This window comes from Acanthochromis polyacanthus, chromosome 24 (genome assembly GCF_021347895.1).
Source record: "Acanthochromis polyacanthus isolate Apoly-LR-REF ecotype Palm Island chromosome 24, KAUST_Apoly_ChrSc, whole genome shotgun sequence".
Taxonomy (NCBI): Eukaryota; Metazoa; Chordata; class Actinopteri; family Pomacentridae; genus Acanthochromis; species Acanthochromis polyacanthus.
The window spans coordinates 4,580,292-4,606,779 of NC_067136.1; the positions used below are offsets into that span (position 1 = coordinate 4,580,292).

Genomic DNA, 26,488 nt, shown 5'->3' on the forward strand with positions numbered 1-26,488 from the left:
GATGACTCACCAGGGGGGTGCTGGGCGGGGTCCGAGGGAGGGTCTCCAATGACAGAGTCATATCAGAGTCGGGAGTCTGAGTTGTAGAGCCTGTGTCAGATGTAGGTGACGGTGGTGGTGAGATGATCGAAGAGAGAGCTCCGGTGAAACTTCCGCGGGCTGCGAGGGCTGGGGGATCGAGGGAGGCCTCCATGGGCTGCGGGGCTGGGGGATCGAGGGAGGCCTCCATGGGCTGCGGGGCTGGGGGATCGAGGCAGATCTCCATGGGCAGCGGGGACGATACCGGTGAATCTTCCATAGGCCGCGAGCCCAAAGTTATGGGGCCGAGGAAAGTGGTAGTGAGACGTCTGCTCATTTTTTTTTCTCTTTAATGGCGGGTTTCACCTGGGAATGTAGTGGCCAGTCTGGTTTCGGATGCAAATTTCTCTCTCTCTTTTATAACGAGCCTTCAAGTAAGGCGTGGTCTAGCACATTGTGTGAGCTCTTTTCGTCATCAGAGTATCCTTCCAATCACGACAACTGTGAAAGAGTGAATTAATTTTATCCCTCATCTCACTTGTCTTCACATTCCAAGCCGTCATTGGTAGAACTAGCACGGTGTGGTAAACTCCACACCCTGAGCTGAAAGTTTCCAGGACAAAATTGTCCTTTTCCTTATTCTTCTGGCACTCGCTAGGAGAAAGAAAACCACCGCTTCCAGTGTAACGGGCGCGATAGTAAGTACGGCAGGGACCCGAAGTTTTTGCCAACCAAATTGCAGAAAACTCATCGGAGCAAGGCCCAACACCGCACACTCGCTTTTCCACAGGAGAGGGTACTCCATGCGGGTAACTCATAGGGTTAGTCAGCTGTAACACCGCCCAGTCGGTGGAAGACAGCGTAACCTGCAACATCGCACTCCCCAATGCTTCACCTTCATCCCGCTGATACAAACACAATTCCCCCGTCTCATACTTGAACACATAACCCCAGCTACCGCGACCTCCATAAGGCTCCAAAGACCACTCTTCGTGTAAAGACTCAGATGGTGGCTTCTGAGTCCGCCGCACATACACCGCAGTCTTCGTTGGACGATCAGGGGTAGCCTTAGAGTTTTGCAAAATAGTCACAACCGTCTCGCTGATCATCGATGCTCCGTCGGGACTCTTTTTCGCAAACATGTTGGTGAGTGCACCTTCAACTAGTAATAGTAGTAGTAATAGTAGTAGTAGTAGTAGTCATTTCTTTCTTAATTTATGCAAATTTATGATGATGTCATTGCTTGCTTAATTTATGCTGACCTCATTGCTCGCTTAATTTATGCTGACCTCATTGCTTGCTTAATTTATGCTGACCTCATTGCTCGCTTAATTTATGCTGACCTCATTGCTCGCTTAATTTATGCTAATTTATGCTGACCTCATTGCTTGCTTAATTTATGCTAATTTATGCTGACCTCATTGCTCGCTTAATTTATGCTAATTTATGCTGACCTCATTGCTTGCTTAATTTATGCTGACCTCATTGCTTGCTTAATTTATGCTAATTTATGCTGACCTCATTGCTTGCTTAATTTATGCTAATTTATGCTGACCTCATTGCTTGCTTAATTTATGCTAATTTATGCTGACCTCATGTTTCCTTTTGTTCGCCCAGTGAACAAAAGATCCATCAAATTTTGACACATTGTGGTTAGATCCTCTCTCTCTGATATGTGAAGAAACCAGATTCTCACTGACTGCTGACTCCACAGACAGAACATCAGCAGCTCCATCTGCAGCATCTGGACCAGCAGGATGCTGCTCATGGAGACTGAAGGATAGAAGATGATTCAACATACAGGGTGTCCCAAAAAATTTGACATCATTTTGCAGGCCAATAATTTTGGCGATTCTTTTTGAAATAACGTCAAATTTTCACAGAATGTATATAAACAGATTATATTTTTATATATAATGTTTTATTTTTTTCTGTTTTCAGGTTGAGCCATGCCGTTCACTCCAAAAGAGAAGTAATTTTGTGTCTTGGAATATGCTCGCACACAGTCACCCAAGACTGTGCAGCATGCCTTCAATGCAAAATTTGGAAAAATTTTACCAACTGGCAAACAAATTTGGACTTTGTACCAAAAATTTTGGGTTAGTAGGGTTAGGGTTAGGAGGATTAACCCTACTAACCCTAACTTTGGGACACCCTGTATTTAAGCATTTTATAATTAAATAAGATTCAACTATGTTCAAAAAAATGAATCTAATTGTTGAAGCCAGAAGTAAACGTTGCTCTAATTAGTCCTGTTTGATCAGATGCTGCTGATGTTTGAGAAGGTTTCTGTTTTATTAGCTGACAGGCAGAAGAAGAGTTCACCTGTAGGAGGTCACCTGTAGGAGCTCACCTGTAGGAGCTCACCTGTATTCAGGTTCTCAGTACAGTTGTTGGCATGAACTATTCTCTCAATAATCAGTGATGATGTTCAGTATCCAGAAGTCCAGGTGATCACATTAAAGTGTGGTGATGTTTGTGTATCTGTCAGACTATAAACCTCTGGATGTAGAATGTAGACTGATGTATTTAATTAATAATAATAATAATAATAATATAAACCATCCATCCTGTTTATGAAGTGTCTTCATGAAGGTTTAATATTTTTCAGTGATCGGTTTCTGAAAAGTTTTAGTGGATCCACTGATAGAACTGAGAATGAGACGGTTCAGTTCATTACAAACTACAGCTGTCGATAAATCAGAGGCTTTAAAACATTTTTAAAAAGACGTTTAACGATCTTACAAACCTGAGTGTATGTGTATATATATATATATATATATATATATATATATATATATATACGCACACACACACAGTAACTGTTTTAATATTAAAATATGAAAATGCAAGGCTGTTATTGTGTCTGTTCCATTGGGTTGTTTTTCACGGTAAAAATAACTGGAGCAGATGAACCCAGAGACTGAACATGGATGAACCGAGGCGGTGACGTCATCAGGTACGCTGGTGTTCCAAATAGACTTTAACCTCGTTACAGTCTCGCAAGTCCATTCTCGTCAAGTCCACGAGTACCAACTTGTGCACATAGAATTGAGAAACGGCCTGAGTGCCGCCCCTCTACATAATTAAAAAGGAAAAGGCTCCACCTGCTGGAACAACCAGGAGCTACAGCTGATCTATGATTACTGACATTAGGATCTTCTTCTTCTTCCTGGTTATCCATTCTCTCCTGGGTCATTCCAGGTGAAATGGCCAGATATTCCTTGGGGGTGTTGCTGCACCATTTTCAAATTAGTCCTAAATTTGTATGCCATTAGATAGTCACAAAAGTACTTTCTGTGCAAAATTGTAGGCCTGTAGCTCAAATAGTTTCTGAGTTGTGGGGGTCTGAAATTTTCAGAATTTGGGCTATAAAAAGCCTCGCCAGCGTTTTTTGCATCTTTAAGTGGTTATTTCTCAGCCTCTAGACATACCAGAGAGCTGTGAGTTGGTAAACAAGGCCTCTGCATGTAGCTAGTGCCCCACAAACATCCCCAGGTGTTTCCCTACACTCTGCAGGCCGTGGGGGCTTGATAAAAATGCTAAAAATTAACAGATACCTACTCACAAGTGGAGTTTGGGACCTTGAAAGTACTAGAAATACTGCACAGAAGTGTTCTAACACCCCTGGGTTCCATTCTACACAAACTTGTGTGATAACTTAGCAAACTGGAGCTTTCTAGGTACCTCAGTTTGGAAAATATGAGCTCCCAAAGTTCGACGAGATTTTTAATTGGCTATTTTTGGTGGCAAAAATCTCAGAGTGGGACAGGTACCAGAGACCCCAAATTTTTCTACAAGACAGTTCCATCTGTCTTCTATCACTGTACAAAAAAGCAGCAGGGTTATATTTGTAGTTACTGAGATATTCTTACTCAAAATGCCATGGGTAATGTCAAAATGGTTTTTGCTTTTCAGTACTTTAAATTGGGATACAAGTATTAGTCGTCATTCCAATGATAGTATTATGTATGTTTGGTTCTTTTTGAAATGTTAGTTGTTAAAGGTGACTACCTTCAAAAAGTGTAATGGTATAACTTAGGTATACCTAAGTTATAACTTAGGTATAGGTTCTTTTGCTGTAACATGACATTGTACAATTAAATTTAACATGTTTAATCCCACTGCACTGATACTGTAAAATTCAACGTTATTGTTGTTATTTTTAAATTAATCAACCATAAACTACTACAGAGCTCCCTGAATTCAAGTTAGTACATGTAATTTGTATGTGTATGTTATAATTACATGTATGCATTGCAAATGGGTGTCAACATGTCATGATATCTACAGGTATGGCTCTAAACTAGACCTTGTGACACAAAAAGGGCATTACCTTCTTCTTCTTTTTCCTTTTTTTCCGCACCTGAAGGATAAACGCGCTTCATCTTGTTTTTTTTCTGTTCTTCTTCTAAACATCCTCCTTGATGCCAGTTTTTGATCAACGAACCAAATATTTTGACACATGTCTGTTAAATATTTCTAGGTGGAGCTTCACTAAAAGGTTCCTGACATCTACAGAACATTAGGGAACAGCTGGGATGTAGAAATTCTGCACTGGACTGACATTGATTTATTTATTGGTTTAATGAACTTTAATGGACCTGAAATGAGTCTGAATATTAACTCATTTGCTGCCATTGACGTCTATAGACGTTAATTAAAATCCGAACGTTCGCTGCCAATGACGTCTATAGACGTCAACAGTGGTGTCATTAGGACTATTCTTAAGCCCACTTAAATAATTTTATGTTCATTTATTTTTTTAAAAAGTTGTTTTTGTTTTTTTTTACAAAAAAGTGCCAAAAAGTTCCATATAATGTGACCAGAATATGAGTTTAAATACATAATCACATAACCAGTCATTTTAACTTAGATACAATCATAAATCTTAGTTTCTCTTCACTTCATAGTGGAAGGCAGAGAGTCTGAGTCAGTGCGTCGTTATCCAGTCCATTCCACTTGTTCATATGGAGCACGCCCACATCACTGAAATCCAGTCCACGTTTTCCCTCCAACCTAGGCTGCTGGTACCTGCAGCATGTGTTTATAGACCCTTTATTTGTTTACAAACATTGTGACGTTTTTTTGTGGGCGGGGCTTATGCTGGAGGCAAAAGCGGAGCGAGAAGTCAAGCGGGACTGGGAGTATTTAGTTTCCGCTGGGAGTTTGCGCTGCAAACTCGAGCATTTTTAACCCGTTAAACTTCAGTGTACCGCCGGCGGTACACTTACTAATTTGCATAGGAATTTAAAGAATGTCCGAAGGCTGCAAACGCGATTATACAAACACTATACGCCGATGGAAAGCTTAGATTCTCATGAATCCGCCGGTATAAACCACTTTCAGATGTGATTACCACAGCGGGTAATACACACGTGGACAAAATTGTTGGTACCCCTCAGTTAAAGAAGGAAAAACCCACAATTCTCACTGAAATCACTTGAAACTCACAAAAGTAACAATAAATAAAAATTTATTGAAAATTAAATAATCAAAAACAGCCATCACTTTTGAATTGTTGATTAACATAATTATTTAAAAAAACAAACTAATGAAACAGGCCTGGACAAAAATGATGGTACCTCTATAAAAGATTGAAAACTATTTGACCAGAGTGACATGATTAACTCAGGTGTGTCATTTAATTGACATCACAGGTGTTTCCAAACTCATAATCAGTCAGTCTGCCTATTTAAAGGGAGACAAGTAGTCACCCTGCTGTTTGGTGAAAAGGTGTGTACCACACTGAACATGGACAACAGAAAGCGAAGGAGAGAATTGTCCCAGGACATCCGAAAAAATGATAGACAAACATCTTAAAGGTAAAGGCTATAAGACCATCTCTAAACAGCTTGAAGTTCCTGTGACAACAGTGGCTCATATTATTCAGAAGTTCAAGACCCACGGGACAGTAGTCAACCTCCCTGGACGTGGCCGCAAGAGGAAAATTGATGACAAATTGAAGAGACGGATCGTTGGAATTGTATCCAAAGAGCCCAGAGCAACCTCCAAAGAAATTAAAGGTGAACTCCAAGGCCAAGGTACATCAGTGTCAGATCGCACCATTCGTCGTTGTTTGAGCCAAAGTGGACTTCATGGGAGACGACCAAGGAGGACACCACTGCTGAAAAAAACTCATAAAAAAGCCAGACTGGAATTTGCAAAAATGCATGTTGACAAGCCACAAAGCTTCTGGGAGAATGTCCTTTGGACAGATGAGACCAAACTGGAGCTTTTTGGTAAGGCACATCAACTCTATGTTCATAGACTCAAAAACCAAGCATACGAAGAAAAGAACACTGTCCCTACGGTGAAACATGGAGGAGGCTCAGTAATGTTTTGGGGCTGCTTTGCTGCATCTGGCACAGGGTGCCTTGAAAGTGTGCAAGGTACGATGAAATCTGAAGACTATCAAGGCATTCTGGAGAGAAATGTGCTGCCTAGTGTCAGAAAGCTTGGTCTCAGTCGCAGGTCATGGGTCTTCCAACAGGACAACCATCCAAAACACACAGCCAAAAACACCCAAGAATGGCTGAGAGAAAAGCGTTGGACTATTCTAAAGTGGCCTTCTATGAGCCCAGATCGGAATCCCATTGAACATATGTGGAAGGAGCTGAAACATGCCATTTGGAGAAGACACCCATCAAACCTGAGACAACTGGAGCTGTTTGCTCATGAGGAGTGGGCCAAAATACCTGTTGACAGCTGCAGAACGCTCATTGACAAATACAGAAATCGTTTAATTGCAGTGATTGCCTCAAAAGGTTGTGCAACAAAATATTAAGTTATGGGTACCATCATTTTTGTCCAGCCCTATTTCATTAGTTTGTTTTTTTAAATAATTATGTTAATCAACAATTCAAAAGTGATGGCTGATTTTGATTATTTAATTTTCAATAAATTTTTATTTATTGTTACTTTTGTGAGTTTCAAGTGATTTCAGTGAGAATTGTGGGTTTTTCCTTCTTTAACTGAGGGGTACCAACAATTTTGTCCACGTGTGTATGAACACATTTGTCCGACAAAAACAAATATTCATCCATCCGTTCTCTGTACACGGCTTTAACGTACACAGCGCGACTCACATTTCCGGGTTCATTATTATACACAGATGAAAATATTCCACAAAAAACGGCCATAATCCAACCTTTTACATCCAGATGACACAAGCCAGTAAACTATTTTGTCCAAAACATGTCCTGAAGTCGGTATAAAATCCACGAATCGGTCATTTTCAAGGAAATGCACCTCGCGATGCCCGTCCAATATTCCCTGTATTTCTCGTCATATTTAACGGGTTATTGTTTTTGATTGTATTTTTTTCTGTGTCTTGTTGTGTCCTTGTTCTTATGGTGTGTGTATTTGGACCCACTGTCTGGAATAAAGCTGAATTGAATTGAACTGAATATTTTTATTTACAAATAGAATATTAGCGATTTTTTGTACTGAAAATGGCTGGAATTGACTGCAGCTGACCGTCTCTGTCCAGTCTTTTCGCCTCAGTGCATTTAACCACAACTGTCTTCGTTCCCTCTGAGCACGAGTGTTCGGTGGAATCCTATAAAACTTTAATTTGCGTTCGCCAATGTCATTCCTCCTATTCTGGCATCCAAAAACACAGCAGGACGACATTTTAGAAAAGTTGATAGAGCCTAGTCCCTCAGTCTTTCGCCTTTCTGTCCGGCCGCGGGCTTCCTCTTTTGCCTCCAGCTAAAGCTGTGACGTCATTCGTGATGTGGGTCATTAAAGGGTCTATAGGGAACGAGCAGCACAGACCGGACGAGAGCAGCATTACAGACCTGCCAACCTTGGCGAAATATTTTGCGTACCACTTAACCTCACACATGCATGCGCAAACACGCACACACGCACACACGCACACACACACACACACACACACACACACACACACACACACACACACACAGCTCGCGCTCATGTCGATAGGAAAAAAAACTCTCGGTGATTATTTCCCCGATATGACATCGGATTTTCAACGTGAAAGTAACGTTATTAACAGTATATATTTGCCAAAAGACACACACGTACACTCACGGGTGCACAGACACACACACACACACACACACACACACACACACACACACACACACACACACACACACACACACAAACACACACACACACACCATTTTACCGTTTTCACCATCAGCTGCTGCGGGTGGGGGCACAGGGAATGGGGAGAGAGGAGGAGGGAGGCAGAGGACAGGAGAGAGCGGGCCAACAAGGGTTCTGCAGACTCGTTATTCTCTGCTACTCTATGATGACTGGTTTAAATTGCACCACTACACTGCTGCATCATGTATGAGTATTGCACGTCCACATTTCTAACAGCACTCACAGATGTCTGCAGCTTTTTGAGTAGTTTAATGAGGCGGAGTGTACCAGTGTATTTTGATGTCAAATTGAGTACCTGCTACGCAAAATGCGTACAGGTTGGCAGGTCTGGCATTAGGAGAAGAACGTGAACAAGAATGGATATACGAAATGTTTTCAGGAGAGTAAGTATTCATCACTGCTGATAGTAACAATAAGTTAGCTCCAGCCCCCCAGCTAACAGCAGAAAGTCCCATGTAATTAATGAACCAAATGCTCCGTTTGACAAATAAAAACCTGGTTTGTTCATTCTGTAGGACAGAGCCCCCTGTAAAGGAGGCAGTGTGAGACGCTGCTGTATTTCTGTGCACGTCTTACCTTTGTTGTTCTGCGGTCAAAAGTGACATTTCAGCTCTAAAAGAACGCTGCTACTTAGCTAGCTAGTTAGTCTGAAATGCACTGTGAAGGTTCTGGTTGTTCTTAGAGTTAGGTGTGCACTTTTTATTTTTTTTAACCATATACTATCTTTGGGGTGACTTCATTCTGGAGCATCAGCTCCAGCATCAGATACACACAGTGAAACAGGAGCTGAGCTCATTCACGTATGATTATGTGAATAATAATAATCACTCCACCACCCCTATTGACCTGTAGGAGTCAGGGCAGAGGAGCAGAGAGAGTGAGAGGGGAGAAAGCTCTACTGGAAAGGTGAGTCTGAAGGGGCGGCATGGATCAGTGGGTAGAGTGGCCGTCTTGTAACTGGAGGGTTGCAGGTTCAATCCTCAGCCCGTTGTGCTCATGTTGAGGTGTCCCTGAGCAAGACACCTAACCCCTAATCGCTCCTGATGGGTCGTGGTTAGCGCCTTGCATGACAGCTTCTACCATCAGTGGGTGAATGAGACGTATCATGTAAAGCGCTTTGGATAAAAAAGCTATATAAATACAACCATTTACAGGAGAGAGTCATTTGTGATGCAGACAGTCTTGGATTTTTATGGAACTTGATATGAATATGAAATATGAAACATTTCAGTCCAGGTGCACCATATAAGACTTATTTAACTTGAGCTTTTATTTATTAGAGTAATGATTGGAAAGTGGAGATAGCCAAGAGAGATATATAAGCCAAATATACGACATAAATAAATGAATAATTTTGCTAGTTTTGGACCTAATATGACTGTTTTCACTGGTTGGACTGAAGAAGACTAAGACCAGGAGCACTGTGGCTCTAGAGGGAACACTCTCCTCTATTATGAACATTAAAATGGCTGGTTTGGAGCCATGCAATAAATGGGAACCAGAGATCATCAAGGCTTCAGAAAAGGCCATCAGGGAGTACAACATGGCTCACAAGAATTCATTTTTGCCTGTTCTTTTCCTGTTCCTGTTTACAATTGTGCCATTTATTCTGAATTTACAGTCTTTATTATTTATTTTGGGCCTCGTTAATAAGTTATTCATTCATTTAGTCCATGTCACCCTGCTCCTGTGAGACAGAGTTTAGTGTCTGATTGTAATTCTGTTCAGTGAATAGATCATTTAAGTTATAAAGATGTTTTGTTTTTGCTTAAGCACTTTTTATTGTTTAGTTGCTGATGTGGTCAAACTGAAGCTGTTGTGCGTTAGAATCCTCCAAGACAAATGTTAAAGTGGTTGCTGGAGTTATTTCAGTTCTGCAGATATTTATGTAAAATACTGAAATGTGTTGTGCTCATCCAGCCACAGAACCTTCATCCATATTTTACATGAAGAACCATTTTCAATACTGTCTGCCGTTGCAGTTTTTTTTTTAGCTCAATGTTGTTGTTTTTTTATTATCCCTCTATAATAAGATTTTAACAAAATGCTCATAAAATATACCAGAATGCAGGAAATAGGACCAGTAATTTTCAAAATGTTCTGGGGGAGGACCCCCACACCCCCCATCAGCATCCTGCACAAACCAAATCTCACTCTGAGGTCTGGTCACAACCTGACAGCTCTGAGTTGTTGTGTTGTGAGCAAAAGTCATGGCCTCTGTGGTGTAAAACATTTACACAGTAAAGTATCTCTGAATAAATCTAAATCTTAATGTGGAAAAGCAATTTCTCAGTTTTTGTTAGCTGTAAAATTAAATGTTCGCTCACATCCTGTGCATCTCCTGGGGGCTAAGCCCCCCCGTCCTTAAAACCTAGTGACGTCTATAGACGTCAATTAAAATCCGAATGTTCGCTGCCATTGACGTCTATAGACGTCAATCATGTATTTTGACTGGGGGGGGGGGCTGCAGGACAGTCTGTCAGAGCTTGTCTGTGAAAATCCTGGAGTTTTGGAACGTGACAGTGTTGCGGTGGGCCAAAAGAATGACAAAGACAGTGACCGTGGTGGGGCGACAGTAAAAAGTGCCGTTACCAGCAGCCGCTGGTGATCAAAGCCGCGCTAGGTTTCGGTTTTGCCAGCACCGCTCTCTTGAGCTCATCTGACGAAGCAGAGTCAGATGAGTTTAGAGCGAGCACACACAGACACACAGACACACACAGACACACACACACACACACCTAAAAATATTTTGTTTATATTTTGTAAAATGTATTGTTCTGAACCAAAATGTTGACTTGTGCTGTTTGTTTGTAAATAAATGATTTAGCTAACAAAAGGTTAAAAAGTTGACCTCAAAATGCTTTTTCCGAGTTGTTTTTGTTGTTTCATATAAGTAAACAACTGTTCAGTTGTGTGGGATGTCACTAAACCAAAAAATATTGGCATCAAAGTGATTGATGTGCCTCTCTGCTAAAAAAGCTCGTTATCTCTGTTTTTTGGTCAAAAACAGCTGTTTTTGCTGAAACGACCCTATGTTCTGCTGCCGATAACTTTAGAACCAAAAATGCTAGAAACAATTTTTTTTTCCTGATGAAAGAAGAGAATCTACACTTTCTTTCGATAGTTTCAATGTTTATGTAGTCTTAAAACTTCATATTCTGTAGATCTTGAAAAATCTGTCAAAATTCTTAAAAACTCTGGCAGTAGGGGGCTCTTTGCTCTGAAAACGGCTGGCAGCCAATGAGTTAAATAAACCTTCATGAGAACTTCTCAGGTTCCACCTGCTGCAGATTTTCAGCGCTTCACGATGAACTTCAGTTAAACTGCTTCGTTTTGAACCTTCTGAATCCTTAAACTCACCAGGAGGTTCCACAGGAGATTTATCTCTGAGAATCATTTATCAGAAAAGTTAAGAAGATAAAAAAATATTGTCCTTTTATTGCGACCTATTGCCCTATGTTTCATTGTATGTTTCACTCTTGTGTTTTCTTTGTGTACTTTTTGAAATGTACTTTTATTGTGACTTTTTGTCCTGTGTGTCACTGTTACATCATTTTTTCTTTTTGCCTAGAGATTGTGGATGTAAATGAGTCTTGTTGCTATAATCAGGTACATATACGTCCATTGCTATATAAACAGGCGTTCATTAATGTCTGCTGTCCCTACTAAATAAAGAAATGAATTAAATAAAAATAAAAGTAATACCATACCCAAAATAACAGAGAGGAAACTGAACTGTGTCTAAGTTTGGAGAGACTTTAGAAAGGAAATATTTAAACAGATTTATAATAACGAAAACAATCTTCCATAAATTAAAGTTTTTTTCACTCTGAGAACATGAATGATTATTTATTACTGAATTAGTCTGATGATGAACATAATAATAAAATAATAATAATAATAATAATAATAATAATCAGATCAGAGGTGTAGTATCAGAGTCTGACCACCAGATGGAGACTTTAACCTCCATTAAAGTTCAGATTCAGTCTGTTTATTCTGATGGATAACATTATTGATCATTGATTATTGATGATGAACTGATCAGTTTGATTCACAGTCAGGATCAACTCACCTGATTTAGACAGAATGTTGCTGTACCAGATACCAATGTTGTGTTGGCAGTACGTCTCCTTCTGAGCTTTCCTCCCACTCAGCTCTGAAGTATCTTTGTTTGCTTGTTCTGCCCACTTCACTCCAAACTCAGTGTATCCAACAAATTCACCCAAACTGCTGCTGAACCTGATCAACTCCTTCTTGTTGTAATAATGAGAGTAAATGTACTCGATGTCCTTCAGCTCAGTGGAGTTAAAGAGACAATGTTCTGATACATATTGCATGAATCCATCTGAAGAAAGAAACACAGAATTAAACCTCAGAGAGTATTTATCAGACTATTGATCAGATCATTGATCATTTATTGATCAGAGTGTGGGTCCTACCTGTGCTGCAGACGGTGATGAGGAGCATCCAGAAGCTGACAGAGGATGAAGCCATGTTCCTGAGTTCACTCTTTGACCAACACTGACTCAGTGGGACTGAAAGCTGCTGTAAAAACCAGAACAGGGTCATGTGATGCAGCATCAGCTGTTACCAGGCAGAGAGTCTGACTGGAGTCTGCTCAGCACAACAAGACCTGATTAATGCCCTGATACATCAATAATCAATACACTGATACATCAATAATCAATACACTGATACCATCAATAATCAATGCTCTGATACCATCAATAACACTGGTCAACAACAAAAAAATTGTCTGAGGTTTTAAAGCTGTTTTAAGATAATTTTGGGGTGCAGAATTCAAATATAACATTAGTTTTGCTCTATCAGGTCAACTTTTTTAACTATGACCATTTGTTATTTTTCACCTTTTCTTTATATATATGCGTATGATTGCTTTATTGTTTGCGCATCTACAACTTACAATCACTATATTTTTGGTGTATATCTCTATCGTATATTGTTTTGGATGATACCCAGTTTTTGTTTCTTGAAATATCTTCAGTAAATTACTTATTTTTATTCTTTGCACATCGGTGGATACCATGGCTTCTCACAGAAGAGCTTGCAAAAATCAACCTGATGTATTCTGCTACATCTGTGGTGAATACACATTGGCACCTAACAGGAACTCTGTTACAAGCTTCATAAAGCGTGCCTGTAATGCCTATTTTGGTATAAAGCTTGGTGACCAGGATAAAGCCTGGGCCCCACATATGGTGTGCAAAGCATGTACTGAGTATATGCGTCAATGGACAAAGGGCAAGAAGAGTTGTCTAAAGTTTGGAGTTCCCATGGTTTGGAGAGAACCAGCAAACCATGTCACTGACTGCTACTTCTGTGCTGTAGATGTAACTGGGATTAACAGAAAGAACAGGGGCAGCCTTACATATCCTGATCTTCAATCAGCACGTCATCCTGTAGCTCACTGTGATGAAATCCCAGTACCTGTCTTTGGAGAGCTTCCAGATATTAGTGAGGGAGATTCCTCTAGTGACCATGAAGATCAAGAGGATCAGGTGTTTCTTGATGGTGATGCTCCACATCCTTTCACACAAATAGAGCTAAATGATCTAGTTCGTGATCTAAGCTTTTGGCTTCCCGACTGAAGGAAAAGAACCTTCTTGCAGACAGTACTCGCATAACATTTTACAGAAACAGACACCAGGAATACCTCTGTTTTTTCTCTGAGGAGAATGATTTGGTGCATTGTTCAGACATTGTGGGTCTCCTGCACAAGCTAGGGGTGCCAAAGTACGACCCCACAGATTGGAGACTGTTCATTGATAGCAGTAAGTGATCCCTCAAATGTCCGTCCATCCATCCATCCATCCTCTATCCACCACTTTATCCTCACTAGGGTCATGGGGGGGGCTGGAGTCTATCCCAGCTGACTCAGGTGAAGGCAGAGGACACCCTGGACAGGTCACCAGTCTGTCACAGGGCTACATATACAGACACACAATCACACTCACATTCACACCTACGGACAATTTAGAGTAACCAATTAACCTCAGCATGTTTTTGGACTGTGGGAGGAAGCCGGAGTACCCGGAGAAAACCCACGCATGCACAGGGAGAACATGCAAACTCCATGCAGAAAGATCCCAGGCCGGGATTTGAACCGGGGACCTTCTTGCTGCAAGGCCAAAGTGCTAACCACTATGACGCTGTGCAGCCCTCCCTCAAATGTATGCATTTTGTAATAATAAAGCATTCTTAGATAAGAAGTATTGGCATAACTCAGCCGTTAACTACACAGAGGTGTATTTGATTTGGGCAAAAAATTAGATTTTCAACCAATCTGTATAGCTTCAAAACCTGACCTGATAGAGTAAAACGGATGTCATTTTCGGATTAAGCGCTACTTAATCCTCCTAAATCAGTTAAAAAACTCTAGACAATTTTTCAAAAAAAAATTTTTGTTACCCAGTGTAATCAATACATTGATACCATCAATAATCAATACATTGATACCATCAATAATCAATACATTGATACCATCAATGATCAATACACTGATACCATCAATAATCAATACATTGATACCATCAATGATCAATACACTGATACCATCAATAATCAATACATTGATACCATCAATAATCAATACACTGATACCATCAATAATCAATACATTGATACCATCAATAATCAATACATTGATACCATCAATAATCAATACATTGATACCATCAATGATCAATACACTGATACCATCAATAATCAATACATTGATACCATCAATAATCAATACATTGATACCATCAATAATCAATACATTGATACCATCAATGATCAATACACTGATACCATCAATAATCAATACATTGATACCATCAATGATCAATACACTGATACCATCAATAATCAATACATTGATACCATCAATAATCAATACACTGATACCATCAATAATCAGAACTATTGATACATTTAATAGATTAATAGTAAATAACATTAATTAAAAAGATAATTATAATGAGACTAAGGGAGCACCATCTAGAGAAAATATCTTTTTAGATGGAGTGTTTCAAATATAAGAACCTCAGTTTGTCTGGATTTACAGTTTTTCTCCATTGGTAAAACACTAAACTCCATCCACTGGACACACTTCTCTAAAACAGGACTCTGCTGTCCTGAACCAGCAGAGTCTGAACCAGAACCAGAACCTGCCCATGCACCTGGTCCTGGAGCACTTTACATTGTGTGTAAATGTTGTTTGTGTCATGGCCCCTCCCTCCTCTGTGCTACACCCCAGACCAGCTGACAGCCCAGGCCTATGGGACACAGCTGCTAAAGGAGTGCAGCTGAGCCCGATCAGTAATCAGCAGCATTTAAAGCCTGACTGCTCCTACCAGTCGCTGCTGGATCCATAGATATGTACAGAAGAGATTAGGTTCATATCTATGGCTGGATCGTTGTCGCTGCTGGCTCCTTGCCAGCTGCTCTTCCCAGGTCTGCTTCAGCTCCAGAACGGCAAATCGGCTGCTATTGGGTGTAGCGCGCACAGACACACCTCCAGACAGATCGCCACAACAGCCAGATTGTTGTGAACAGTTCCTGTGGGGTCAGGTTCAGACTGTCTCCATGGATATTGGGAGGAAGAGTTTGTTTGTTTATTTGTTTATTTCACAATGTTGATAAATCCTCAACTGTTTTGACAGATTTACATATTTACAGTTGCTACTGTTAACACTCATTGCTGCCATTATGTTCATTAAGTATTTGTTGTTCACATGGAGTTCACAGCAGTGCCTAAGTCAAGCATTACCTCCTTCAGTCCAGCAGAGGGCTCATTGTGACTGTTAGATGTATAGTGCAGTGCAGTGTGAAGCACGTAGAAGAAGTATGTAAAACGGTATCCCACAGAGTGATGAGGCATGTTGTTGGTGGCTGGTTCATTAAAACAGAAACAACACAATACAACCGTATGGACAGTGAATCATTATCAAAGATATAACGGTTACACAAGTGAGTTCTCCATTTATGAGATCAATAGAGTCCTATCTAGAACATGTCAGTTCTTACATGGTGAAAATGGACACCCTGAAGAAGCTACAAGCTTATAAAGTAGGGGTCCAGCATCCCACCACCCATAAAAATTATTATTAAAGATAAAAATAATACTTTACATTGTCCAGTGTAGCTCAATACAGCTCATATGTCTGCAAGAAAAACAGTAGTACATGTACCTACATAAAACAGCAGTCTTACTCATGTGGTCCTAAGGAAAAACGCAGCACTTTGTATTTCTGAACAAATTACATCCTGCACTTATGAAACTGACCCATGCATAGAGAGAAAGTGGTAATCCTTGGAAACACTGGACCACAATTTCAATCAAATAAGTAATTCTCTAAAAGTCGACCCTTTAGTTTTCTTTTAATTATCGATAATGTAGTAGATAATGTTAAATTATTCTCCAGCCCATTCCATAAATGTGGCCATAAGGCAGAGCCATAAGGAAGCAGCAGAGCAGAGATGAAACTCTACTTCCTATTTGGGTTCTAATAAAGTCATCCATGTTCCTGGATCAGAGAGTGGAAGCATCCAGAGGACGTCTCTCCTGATGAGAACACAAACTTCTCCACTGATCTATGAAGCACATGATGTTTTCTGGACTCCACCTCACCAATCAGAGGAGGGATGATGTCATACAGCTCTACATGACATCACTGATCAATGATGACATCACTGATCAGACGGATCAGGGGTCCAGAGTAACTACAACATTGAGTGAATTTCCACACAGACTCCAGTTCAATTTCAGTGACCTCTGATTGGTTGAACCGTGGTTCCTCCAACATTAGTTCTAATCTTCTTCTATCTCTGTTTGTCCTCAACAGGTTCTAAACATGATTAACCAACAAACTGTATCAATGGAACTACAAATGATGTTCCTCTGACAGGAACTGAGGAGAACAGAACCAGACATGATGTTTGATTTGGACTCACTTCAGTTTATTATTACAGCAGAACATCAGAGAAGATGGAGAGCAGAACATTAGAGCAGAACATCAGAGAACATCAGGGAACACTGAAGCTGATGGAAACGTGTCTAAGAGGTTCTTCAGACGTTTATCAGAGGTTAACAGGATTCAGAAGCAGGAAGCTCAATGACATCATTTACAATCAACAAGAAACATCTGGATTCTGTCCTAATGACTTCACACCACACATAGATGACATCATCAGCCCCCACCAATCAGCTGCACTCGTTTCCTTTGATGAGAAAGAAGGTTCCAGCTGCCACACCGAGCAGACCGATGGTCAGACCGACTCCACAGAACACTGCAGGTCCAACACCTGGCTGGGTGGTCTCCACATCTGGACACAGAGACACAGAGACATGAAACATCTGGACACAGAGACATGAAACATCTGGATACAGAGACATGAAACATTAGGATACAGAGACATAAAAAATCTGGAGACAAAGACATGGAACATTTGGACACAGAGACATGAAACATCTGGATACAGAGACATGAAACATCTGGATACAGAGACAGGAAACATCTGGATACAGAGACACAGAGACGTGAAACATCTGGACACAGAGACATGAAACATCTGGATACAGAGACACAGAGACGTGAAACATCTGGACACAGAGACACAGAGACATGAAACATCTGGATACAGAGACACAGAGACATGAAACATCTGGATACAGAGACATGAAACATCTGGACACAGAGACATGAAACATCTGGATACAGAGACATGAAACATCTGGATACAGAGACACAGAGACATGAAACATCTGGATACAGAGACATGAAACATCTGGACACAGAGACATGAAACATCTGGATACAGAGACATAAAAAATCTGGAGACAAAGACATGGAATATTTGGACACAGAGACATGAGACATCTGGATACAGAGACATGAAACATCTGGAGACAGAGGCGTGAAACATCTGGACACAGACGTGAAACATCTGGACACAGAGACATGGAACATTTGGACACAGAGACATGAAACATCTGGATACAGAGACATGAAACATTAGGATACAGAGACATAAAAAATCTGGAGACAAAGACATGGAACATTTGGACACAGAGACATGAAACATCTGGATACAGAGACATGAAACATCTGGATACAGAGACAGGAAACATCTGGAAACAGAGACACAGAGACGTGAAACATCTGGACACAGAGACATGAAACATCTGGATACAGAGACACAGAGACGTGAAACATCTGGACACAGAGACACAGAGACATGAAACATCTGGATACAGAGACACAGAGACATGAAACATCTGGATACAGAGACATGAAACATCTGGACACAGAGACATGAAACATCTGGATACAGAGACATGAAACATCTGGATACAGAGACACAGAGACATGAAACATCTGGATACAGAGACATGAAACATCTGGACACAGAGACATGAAACATCTGGACACAGAGACATGAAACATCTGGATACAGAGACATAAAAAATCTGGAGACAAAGACATGGAACATTTGGACACAGAGACATGAAACATCTGGATACAGAGACATGAAACATCTGGATACAGAGACAGGAAACATCTGGATACAGAGACACAGAGACGTGAAACATCTGGACACAGAGACACAGAGACATGAAACATCTGGATACAGAGACATGAAACATTAGGATACAGAGACATAAAAAATCTGGAGACAAAGACATGGAACATTTGGACACAGAGACATGAAACATCTGGACACAGAGACATGAAACATCTGGATACAGAGACATAAAAAATCTGGAGACAAAGACATGGAACATTTGGACACAGAGACATGAGACATCTGGATACAGAGACATGAAACATCTGGAGACAGAGGCGTGAAACATCTGGACACAGACGTGAAACATCTGGACACAGAGACATGGAACATTTGGACACAGAGACATGAAACATCTGGATACAGAGACATGAAACATTAGGATACAGAGACATAAAAAATCTGGAGACAAAGACATGGAACATTTGGACACAGAGACAGGAAACATCTGGATACAGAGACACAGAGACGTGAAACATCTGGACACAGAGACACAGAGACATGAAACATCTGGATACAGAGACACAGAGACATGAAACATCTGGATACAGAGACATGAAACATCTGGACACAGAGACATGAAACATCTGGATACAGAGACATGAAACATCTGGATACAGAGACACAGAGACATGAAACATCTGGATACAGAGACATGAAACATCTGGACACAGAGACATGAAACATCTGGATACAGAGACATAAAAAATCTGGAGACAGAGGCGTGAAACATCTGGACACAGACGTGAAACATCTGGACACAGAGACATGGAACATTTGGATACAGAGACAGGAAACATCTGGACACAGAGACATGAAACATCTGGACACAGAGACAGGAAACATCTGGACACAGAGACATGAAACATCTGGACACAGAGACAGGAAACATCTGGACACAGAGACAGGAAACATCTGGACACAGAGACATGAAACATCTGGACACAGAGACATGAAACATCTGGACACAGAGACAGGAAACATCTGGACACAGAGACATGAAACATTAGGATACAGAGACAAAAAATCTGGAGACAAAGACATGGAACATTTGGACACAGAGACATGAGACATCTGGAGACAGAGACGTGAAACATCTGGACACAGACGTGAAACATCTGGACACAGAGACATGGAACATTTGGACACAGAGACATGAAACATCTGGAGACAGACGTGAAACATCTGGACACAGACGTGAAACATCTGGACACAGAGACATGAAACATCTGGACACAGAGACATGGAACATCTGGAGACAGAGACGTGAAACATCTGGACACAGACGTGAAACATCTGGACACAGAGACAAACATCTGGACACAGAGACATGAAACATCTGGATACAGAGACATGAAACATCTGGACACAGACGTAAAACATCTGGACACAGAGACATTAAACATCTGGATACAGAGACATCAAACATCTGGATACAGAGACATGAACCATCTGGACACAGAGACATGAAACATCTGGATACAGAGACATTAAACATCTGGATACAGAGACATTAAACATCTGGATACAGAGACATCAAACATCTGGATACAGAGACATGAAACATCTGGATACAGAGACATGAAACATCTGGACACAGAGACATGAAACATCTGGACACAGAGACATGAACCATCTGGACACAGAGACATGAAACATCTGGACACAGAGACATGAAACATCTGGACACAGAGACATTAAACATCTGGATACAGAGACATCAAACATCTGGATACAGAGACATGAACCATCTGGACACAGAGACATGAAACATCTGGACACAGAGACATGAAACATCTGGACACAGAGACATGAACCATCTGGACACAGAGACATGAACATCTGGACACAGAGACATTAAACATCTGGACACAGAGACATGAAACATCTGGACACAGAGACATGAACCATCTGGACACAGAGACATGAAACATCTGGACACAGAGACATTAAACATCTGGACACAGAGACATGAAACATCTGGATACAGAGACATGAAACATCTGGACACAGAGACATGAAACTTCTGGATACAGACATGAAACATCTGGATACAGAGACATGAACCATCTGGACACAGAGACATGAACATCTGGACACAGAGACATTAAACATCTGGACACAGAGACATTAAACATCTGGACACAGAGACATGAAACATCTGGATACAGAGACATGAAACATCTGGACACAGAGACATGAAACATCTGGATACAGAGACATGAACCATCTGGACACAGAGACATGAAACATCTGGACACAGAGACATGAAACATCTGGATACAGAGACATGAAACATCTGGATACAGAGACATGAACCATCTGGACACAGAGACATGAACATCTGGACACAGAGACATGAAACATCTGGACACAGAGACATGAAACATCTGGATACAGAGACATGAAACATCTGGATACAGAGACATGAAACATCTGGATCAGGTCTCTGTGAGCAGCTGTGTTGTGTTCAGGTCTCTGTTTAAATAAAGGTTCTTACCCCACATTCTGGTCAGTGGCTGGTCCAGGGCCAGATGTTCTACTGAACAGCTGTAGATGTCTCCCTGCTGTGGGATGAACTCCAGTCTGGAGATCTGGGTGAAGGAACCGTCTTTGTTGGGGAAGGGAATGTTGATGCTGGTTCCTTCAGTCACCTTCTCTCCGTTCTTGGTCCAGGAGACGTTGACAGGAGCCGGATAGAAACCAGAAACATGACAGATCAGAACGTTCTTCACTCCCAGTTCCACGTCGTTTCTGGTGTAGATCATCGGGTTGGAAGGAGGATCTGGAACACAGAACGTCATCAGAGTTCAGAAGAAAGTAGTTTGATAGTTTCAGGTTTGTACATCATATGCAAACCTCCATGGAACACATGAAGAACATTCAGGGTTGAGTTCTGCTGCTGGATCATCAGAACCTGTCAGATCCCTGAGGTTCTCCATCAGCTCATTTTCAGGAGTTCTGAGGTTCTTCATCACAGCTCTGCTGCTGGAAAAACCTTCACCAGGTAGAACCACTGAGGAACCCTCAGAGTCTATCAGTGTGGACCAGAACCTCAGAACCAAAACCTCAGAACCTCAGAGCAGCAGCTTGGTCCTGGTTCTCTTTCATGTCTCTCTAGGTTTATTTATTCATCATGAATCCATGTGAGATCAGTTCTTTATCTGCTTTATTTTTTTTTTTCACTGATTTGTGTTAGATTAATGTATTTATGCAGATTCATTACTGTGCTGTCAGTATTTTACTCCTGTGTTTCTTCATAAACAACCTCAGAAATAATTATTGTCCTCCTGGCTGTTAATTAAAATCATTTCCAAATAATATTGACCAGTTCTACTGAAATCAAACATCACTCAGTCTGAGGATCTGATGAGAACACAAAGTCATTGATCATGAACTAATAATCAATCAGTTTCTATTGATGAGGATCAAACATCTCATCTGTATTTCTTCATGTTCATCAACAGTTTCAGTCTGAACAGAAGGAACTTTATTGATCTTTACCTTTTTCCAGAGGGAGGTCCTTCATCGCTTTACGAAAGTTCTTCATGTTATTTCTACAGATCTGCTGATTAGCCACAGCCTGTTGATAACCTCCTGGGACGTCCATAGGATCTATGAAGTCTGGCTGAGGCCTCACTCCTTCCTCTTTCTTGAAGTCTGCGTACCAGATCTCTTCTCTGTCCAGAGCGTACATGTCCTCTCCATCAGAGTCTGAACATCCAGCGATGTGAAGATCTTCATGTAGAACTGAAGAGAAAACACAGAAACTGATCAATAACCTGAAACACTGATTATTTATTAGTACTGTCTGTAAACAGTTTGTTTATCCCCTCCTGTTTGTAAACAGTTTGTTTATCTCCTGTCTGTAAACAGTTTGTTTATCTCCTGTCTGTAAACAGTTTGTTTATCTCCTCCTATCTGTAAACAGTTTGTTTATCTCCTCCTGTTTGTAAACAGTTTGTTTATCTCCTCCTGTCTGTAAACAGTTTGTTTATCTCCTCCTGTCTGTAAACAGTTTGTTTATCTCCTCCTGTTTGTAAACAGTTTGTTTATCTCCTCCTGTTTGTAAACAGTTTGTTTATCCCCTCCTGTCTGTAAACAGTTTGTTTATCCCCTCCTGTCTGTAAACAGTTTGTCTGTAAACAGTTTGTTTACCTCCTCCTGTCTGTAAACAGTTTGTTTACCCTCTCCGTTCTGTAAACATCTTGTTTGTAAACAGTTTGTTTACCCCGTCTGTCTGTAAACAGTTTGTTTATCTCCTCCTGTCTGTAAACAGTTTGTTTATCTCCTCCTGTCTGTAAACAGTTTGTTTATCTCCTCCTGTCTGTAAACAGTTTGTTTATCTCCTGTCTGTAAACAGTTTGTTTATCCCCTCCTGTTTTTTAAACAGTTTGTCTGTAAACAGTTTGTCTGTAAACATCTTGTTTGTGTATGATAAACTCACCGTCAGCAGAGACCCCGAGGACCCAGCAGAGGATGAGGAGCAGCTTCATCTTGACTGTTGAACTGTGGATCTGAAGTGGACCAACTCAAAGGGAGTCAAAGAGCAGCAGCAGCTCTGATCCAGAGCACCAATCACAGAGCAGAGTCAGCTGTTACCGGGCAGACTCTCCCAGCAGCTGAACCGTTCATCACTAAAACACTTAAGCTGAGCTCAGCAGCTGTGGTCTTTGTGACAGAACCAGACTGAAGGTGTTGGACAGCTGCTGTCCTCTGCAGTGGAACACCAACAGAACGGTTCTCCTGTTGTTCTGGAGAACTTTAGGAACACTTTGGAGCCAGAGACTCATCAGAAACTTGGTTTGTAAAGTGAAGAAGTGAAAGAAAAGCTGCTGCTGACTGCAGCTCATTTAATGTGGAAAAGAATGAAAGCAGAAAATGTGACAGCAGCTGGAACGTTTCCAGATGTTCTGAGGACTTTTCTGAGTTCAGGAGAATTCTGCTGCTCTTCTACTTCCTGAGTCTTTTCTCTGAAACATCAACAGATATTTCCAATAATCAGCAGCCTGATCAATAATCAGAGAGTCTCATTAGTGGAGGTTCAGTGTGAAGCAGCTCAGAGATCAAACGCTTCATTCACTGTTTTACTGTGAAGCAGGTGAGCTCACCTGGACAGGTGAGAACCAGAGAACCAGTGGTCCCAGAGGATCCACTTTCCATCAGCACATGATGCCTTCAGGTGTCTAACAGTAATTTACTGCAGCGCCTGAATGCAGCACAAAGTCCCCTCTGTTTATTTCAGTGCTGCAGCAGCAGCCAATCAGAAAACAGAGCAGCTGATGAGTCATCAGTCACCAGGAGAAGCTTCTACAGTCTGGAGGTTCTACTTCAGTTTAGAACGTCTGACAACTGGAACCTGGTCTGGTCCAACGTTAACATCATCAGGTGACCTGACCTGTTAGAATAGAATAGAATAGAATAGAATAGAATAGAATAGAGTTTTACTGCAGTATCAACACATACATTGTAGACCGGTGGCTCAGATAGCCCCCCATGCACCCCCCCCACCTTTCAACCAAACCTAATTTTTATGAACCCTTAGGATGTCTACAATGCAAAAATGAGTGGTAACAGTTATCAAGCTCATTTGGACTACCCCCTCTAGTGCCAAATTCAGGTTAAGGTTGAAAGCTACCCGTGAGTGCCGTTCGTGGGCCTGGCTTTTCTAGTTTTTTTAACTTCTTAAGATTAGTACATATGTTACTTTTACTATATCAAGCTATACATTTCTGAAAAGCTTATTGTCGGAGCTTTCATGTGGTATCAATGCCAGTTCTGTGTAGCTTCTGATTGGCAGTGGAGCCACTAAGCGACCACCCGACTGGAAGGTGTTTTTCTCCAATGATGAGAACAATGTCCAGCTTATCAAGCTGCTGTTGACTGAATGGAGCAAGGATGGATTTGCTGAGAAACTGGCAGGTCGCAAGGTGATCTTGGTTTGCGGAGAGAGAGCATACCTCCTTACTTCTGGGGATGGTGTCAGCACAACATCAGCAGAGCTTGAAGCTCTCGGATCAACACAAGAGGAAACCGACACAAGAGTCGTCCTCTACACACTCTATGCTGCAAGCAAAGGCTACAAAAATGTTCGTATCAAGACGCCAGACTCAGACATATTCTTTATCTTACTGCACTTTGCGAAGACAGCTCCCATTAACGTCCTCCTTGACACCAAAATCAAAGGAAAGGCGAGACTGATCAATGTCTCAACGATTGCAGGGAATCTTGGCCAGGAGAAATGTAGCTCTCTTTTAGGTCTCCATGCGTACACTGGGAGTGATACAACCAGTGCCTTTAGGGGTAAAGGCAAGGTGAACCCTCTGAAGAAAATGCTGAAGAGCCCAGAGTACATCACTCTTCTTGCCAAGCTGGGAGAAACGTGGAACGTACCAGATGATCTGTTGGATGACCTGGAGGCTTTCACATGTTCAATGTATGGCCAAAAATCCCGAACTGGAAAGGTGAATGACTTGAGAGTGACATGCATCAACAAGTTGTCTATCAAGACAGGCAAGACCACTCCAAGGAATGTGGACATGGCCTCCCTGCCGCCATGCCGTAGGACCCTGGAGCAACATGTGAGGAGGGTGAACTACCAGGTAGCTGTATGGAAAGCAGCAAGTGAGGCCAAGCCTGCTATTCCCTCACCAGATCAGGACCATGGATGGATGATGGCAGAAGATGGCTTGCAGCCCCTTTGGTACAAAGGAGACAGTCTGCCAGAGGACCTCAATGCCGTGTCTGAGGACCAGGAGCCACACGAAGAATCTGATGACAGCGCCACTGAGAGTGACAGTGAAGATGCTGTTTACTCAGAGAGTGACTCTGACACAGACTCTGACTTGAACTAAATCAGTGATTGGACTGTTCATAACTATGCACTTTTAGACACTAAGATGCTTCAATTTGACAATATCTATACTCACCAAAAAGGGCTATGATGTTTCATGTATTAGCTGTGTTAAATATATAGGCTACGTATGGTAATTAATGTAAGCATAGTTGTGAGACAGAGGTATTTAAAAAAGATAGGCTACCTATTTTTGGGACATTTTGTGATCAAACAATTTTGTTGATTTTGTGATAGAATAAGTATGTTTGCTGCTGTGTAATTTTAAGATGAACTGTTTCAATGCCGTAACTGTGCAGATTTCATGATATTGCAAATAGATACATAACTTCATTTCTGATCTTTCATGTAGTATGATATGGCATGAAAAACGGTTCTGATTATCAACATGTAATTGATGCCTATCTTGAGCTATCACCACAAATTTGGTGTCAAATTAAAGCTAACATTTTAGCAATGTGGTTCCAATGATAAAATAGAGTCATTATGCTTCCAATCATTGAGCAAATAACTTTCAATAGATTTTTTTCGAAATTTTCACTTCAGGTAATGGTTGAAAAGGTGATTGTACATTTAGCTAAGCTGAGACATGGGCTTTCTATTATGCACAACAGTTGGCACATTTCATAACAGGTCAGGAAATAAGCTTTTCAGAAATGTATAGTTTGATATGGTAAAAGTAACATATGTACTAATCTTAAGAAGTTAAAAAAACAAGAAAAGCCAGGCCCGCAAACGGCACTGGCAGGTAGCTTTCAACCTTAACCTGAATTTGGCACTAGAGGGGGTAGTCCAAATGAGTTTGATAACTGTTACCACTCATTTTTGCATTGTAGACATCCTAAGGGTTCATAAAAATTAGGTTTGGTTGAAAGGTGGTGGGGTGGGGGGTGCATGGGGGGCTAT

At 41.1% G+C, this 26,488-nt stretch overlaps 2 protein-coding genes across 3 annotated transcripts in view; both read right to left on the reverse strand.

The window, feature by feature from the left end:
- LOC110970538 (H-2 class II histocompatibility antigen, E-S beta chain-like) overlaps positions 1 to 12,732 on the reverse strand; it is a 37,605-nt gene extending 24,873 nt beyond the window's left edge. Inside the window, exons 1-2 of one of the 2 annotated variants that reach the window (XR_007940369.1) lie at positions 12,600 to 12,732; positions 12,233 to 12,505 (exon numbers count right to left, since the gene is read on the reverse strand). Coding sequence is in view for 1 of the 2 variants with exons in the window: in XM_051944755.1 (XP_051800715.1) it covers positions 12,233 to 12,505; positions 12,600 to 12,654 (328 nt within the window). In the remaining variant the exon portion in view is untranslated. The remainder of the gene's footprint in view (positions 1 to 12,232; positions 12,506 to 12,599) is intronic. The other variant, XM_051944755.1, reaches the window with a different exon arrangement.
- A 4,370-nt stretch (positions 12,733 to 17,102) lies between these two features.
- On the reverse strand, positions 17,103 to 23,336 carry LOC127532722 (HLA class II histocompatibility antigen, DP alpha 1 chain-like). Its single transcript, XM_051944756.1, has 4 exons — positions 23,177 to 23,336; positions 22,234 to 22,479; positions 21,230 to 21,514; positions 17,103 to 17,490 (listed from the first exon to the last, which is right to left on the reverse strand). Exons 1-4 carry the CDS (start codon positions 23,223 to 23,225, stop codon positions 17,369 to 17,371), a joined length of 702 nt encoding a protein of 233 aa, XP_051800716.1. The 5' UTR covers positions 23,226 to 23,336; the 3' UTR covers positions 17,103 to 17,368.
- Positions 23,337 to 26,488: the final 3,152 nt, after the last annotated feature.

Coding starts and splice junctions, on each gene's coding strand:
- LOC127532722 (XM_051944756.1), bottom strand. CDS start 23,225: ATGAAGCTGCTCCTCATCCTCTGCTGGGTCCTCGGGGTCTCTGCTGAC. Junction 22,480..23,176: donor CCTCGGGGTCTCTGCTGACG/GTGAGTTTATCA, acceptor TTTTCTCTTCAG/TTCTACATGAAGATCTTCAC. Junction 21,515..22,233: donor GGACCTCCCTCTGGAAAAAG/GTAAAGATCAAT, acceptor TCTGTGTTCCAG/ATCCTCCTTCCAACCCGATG.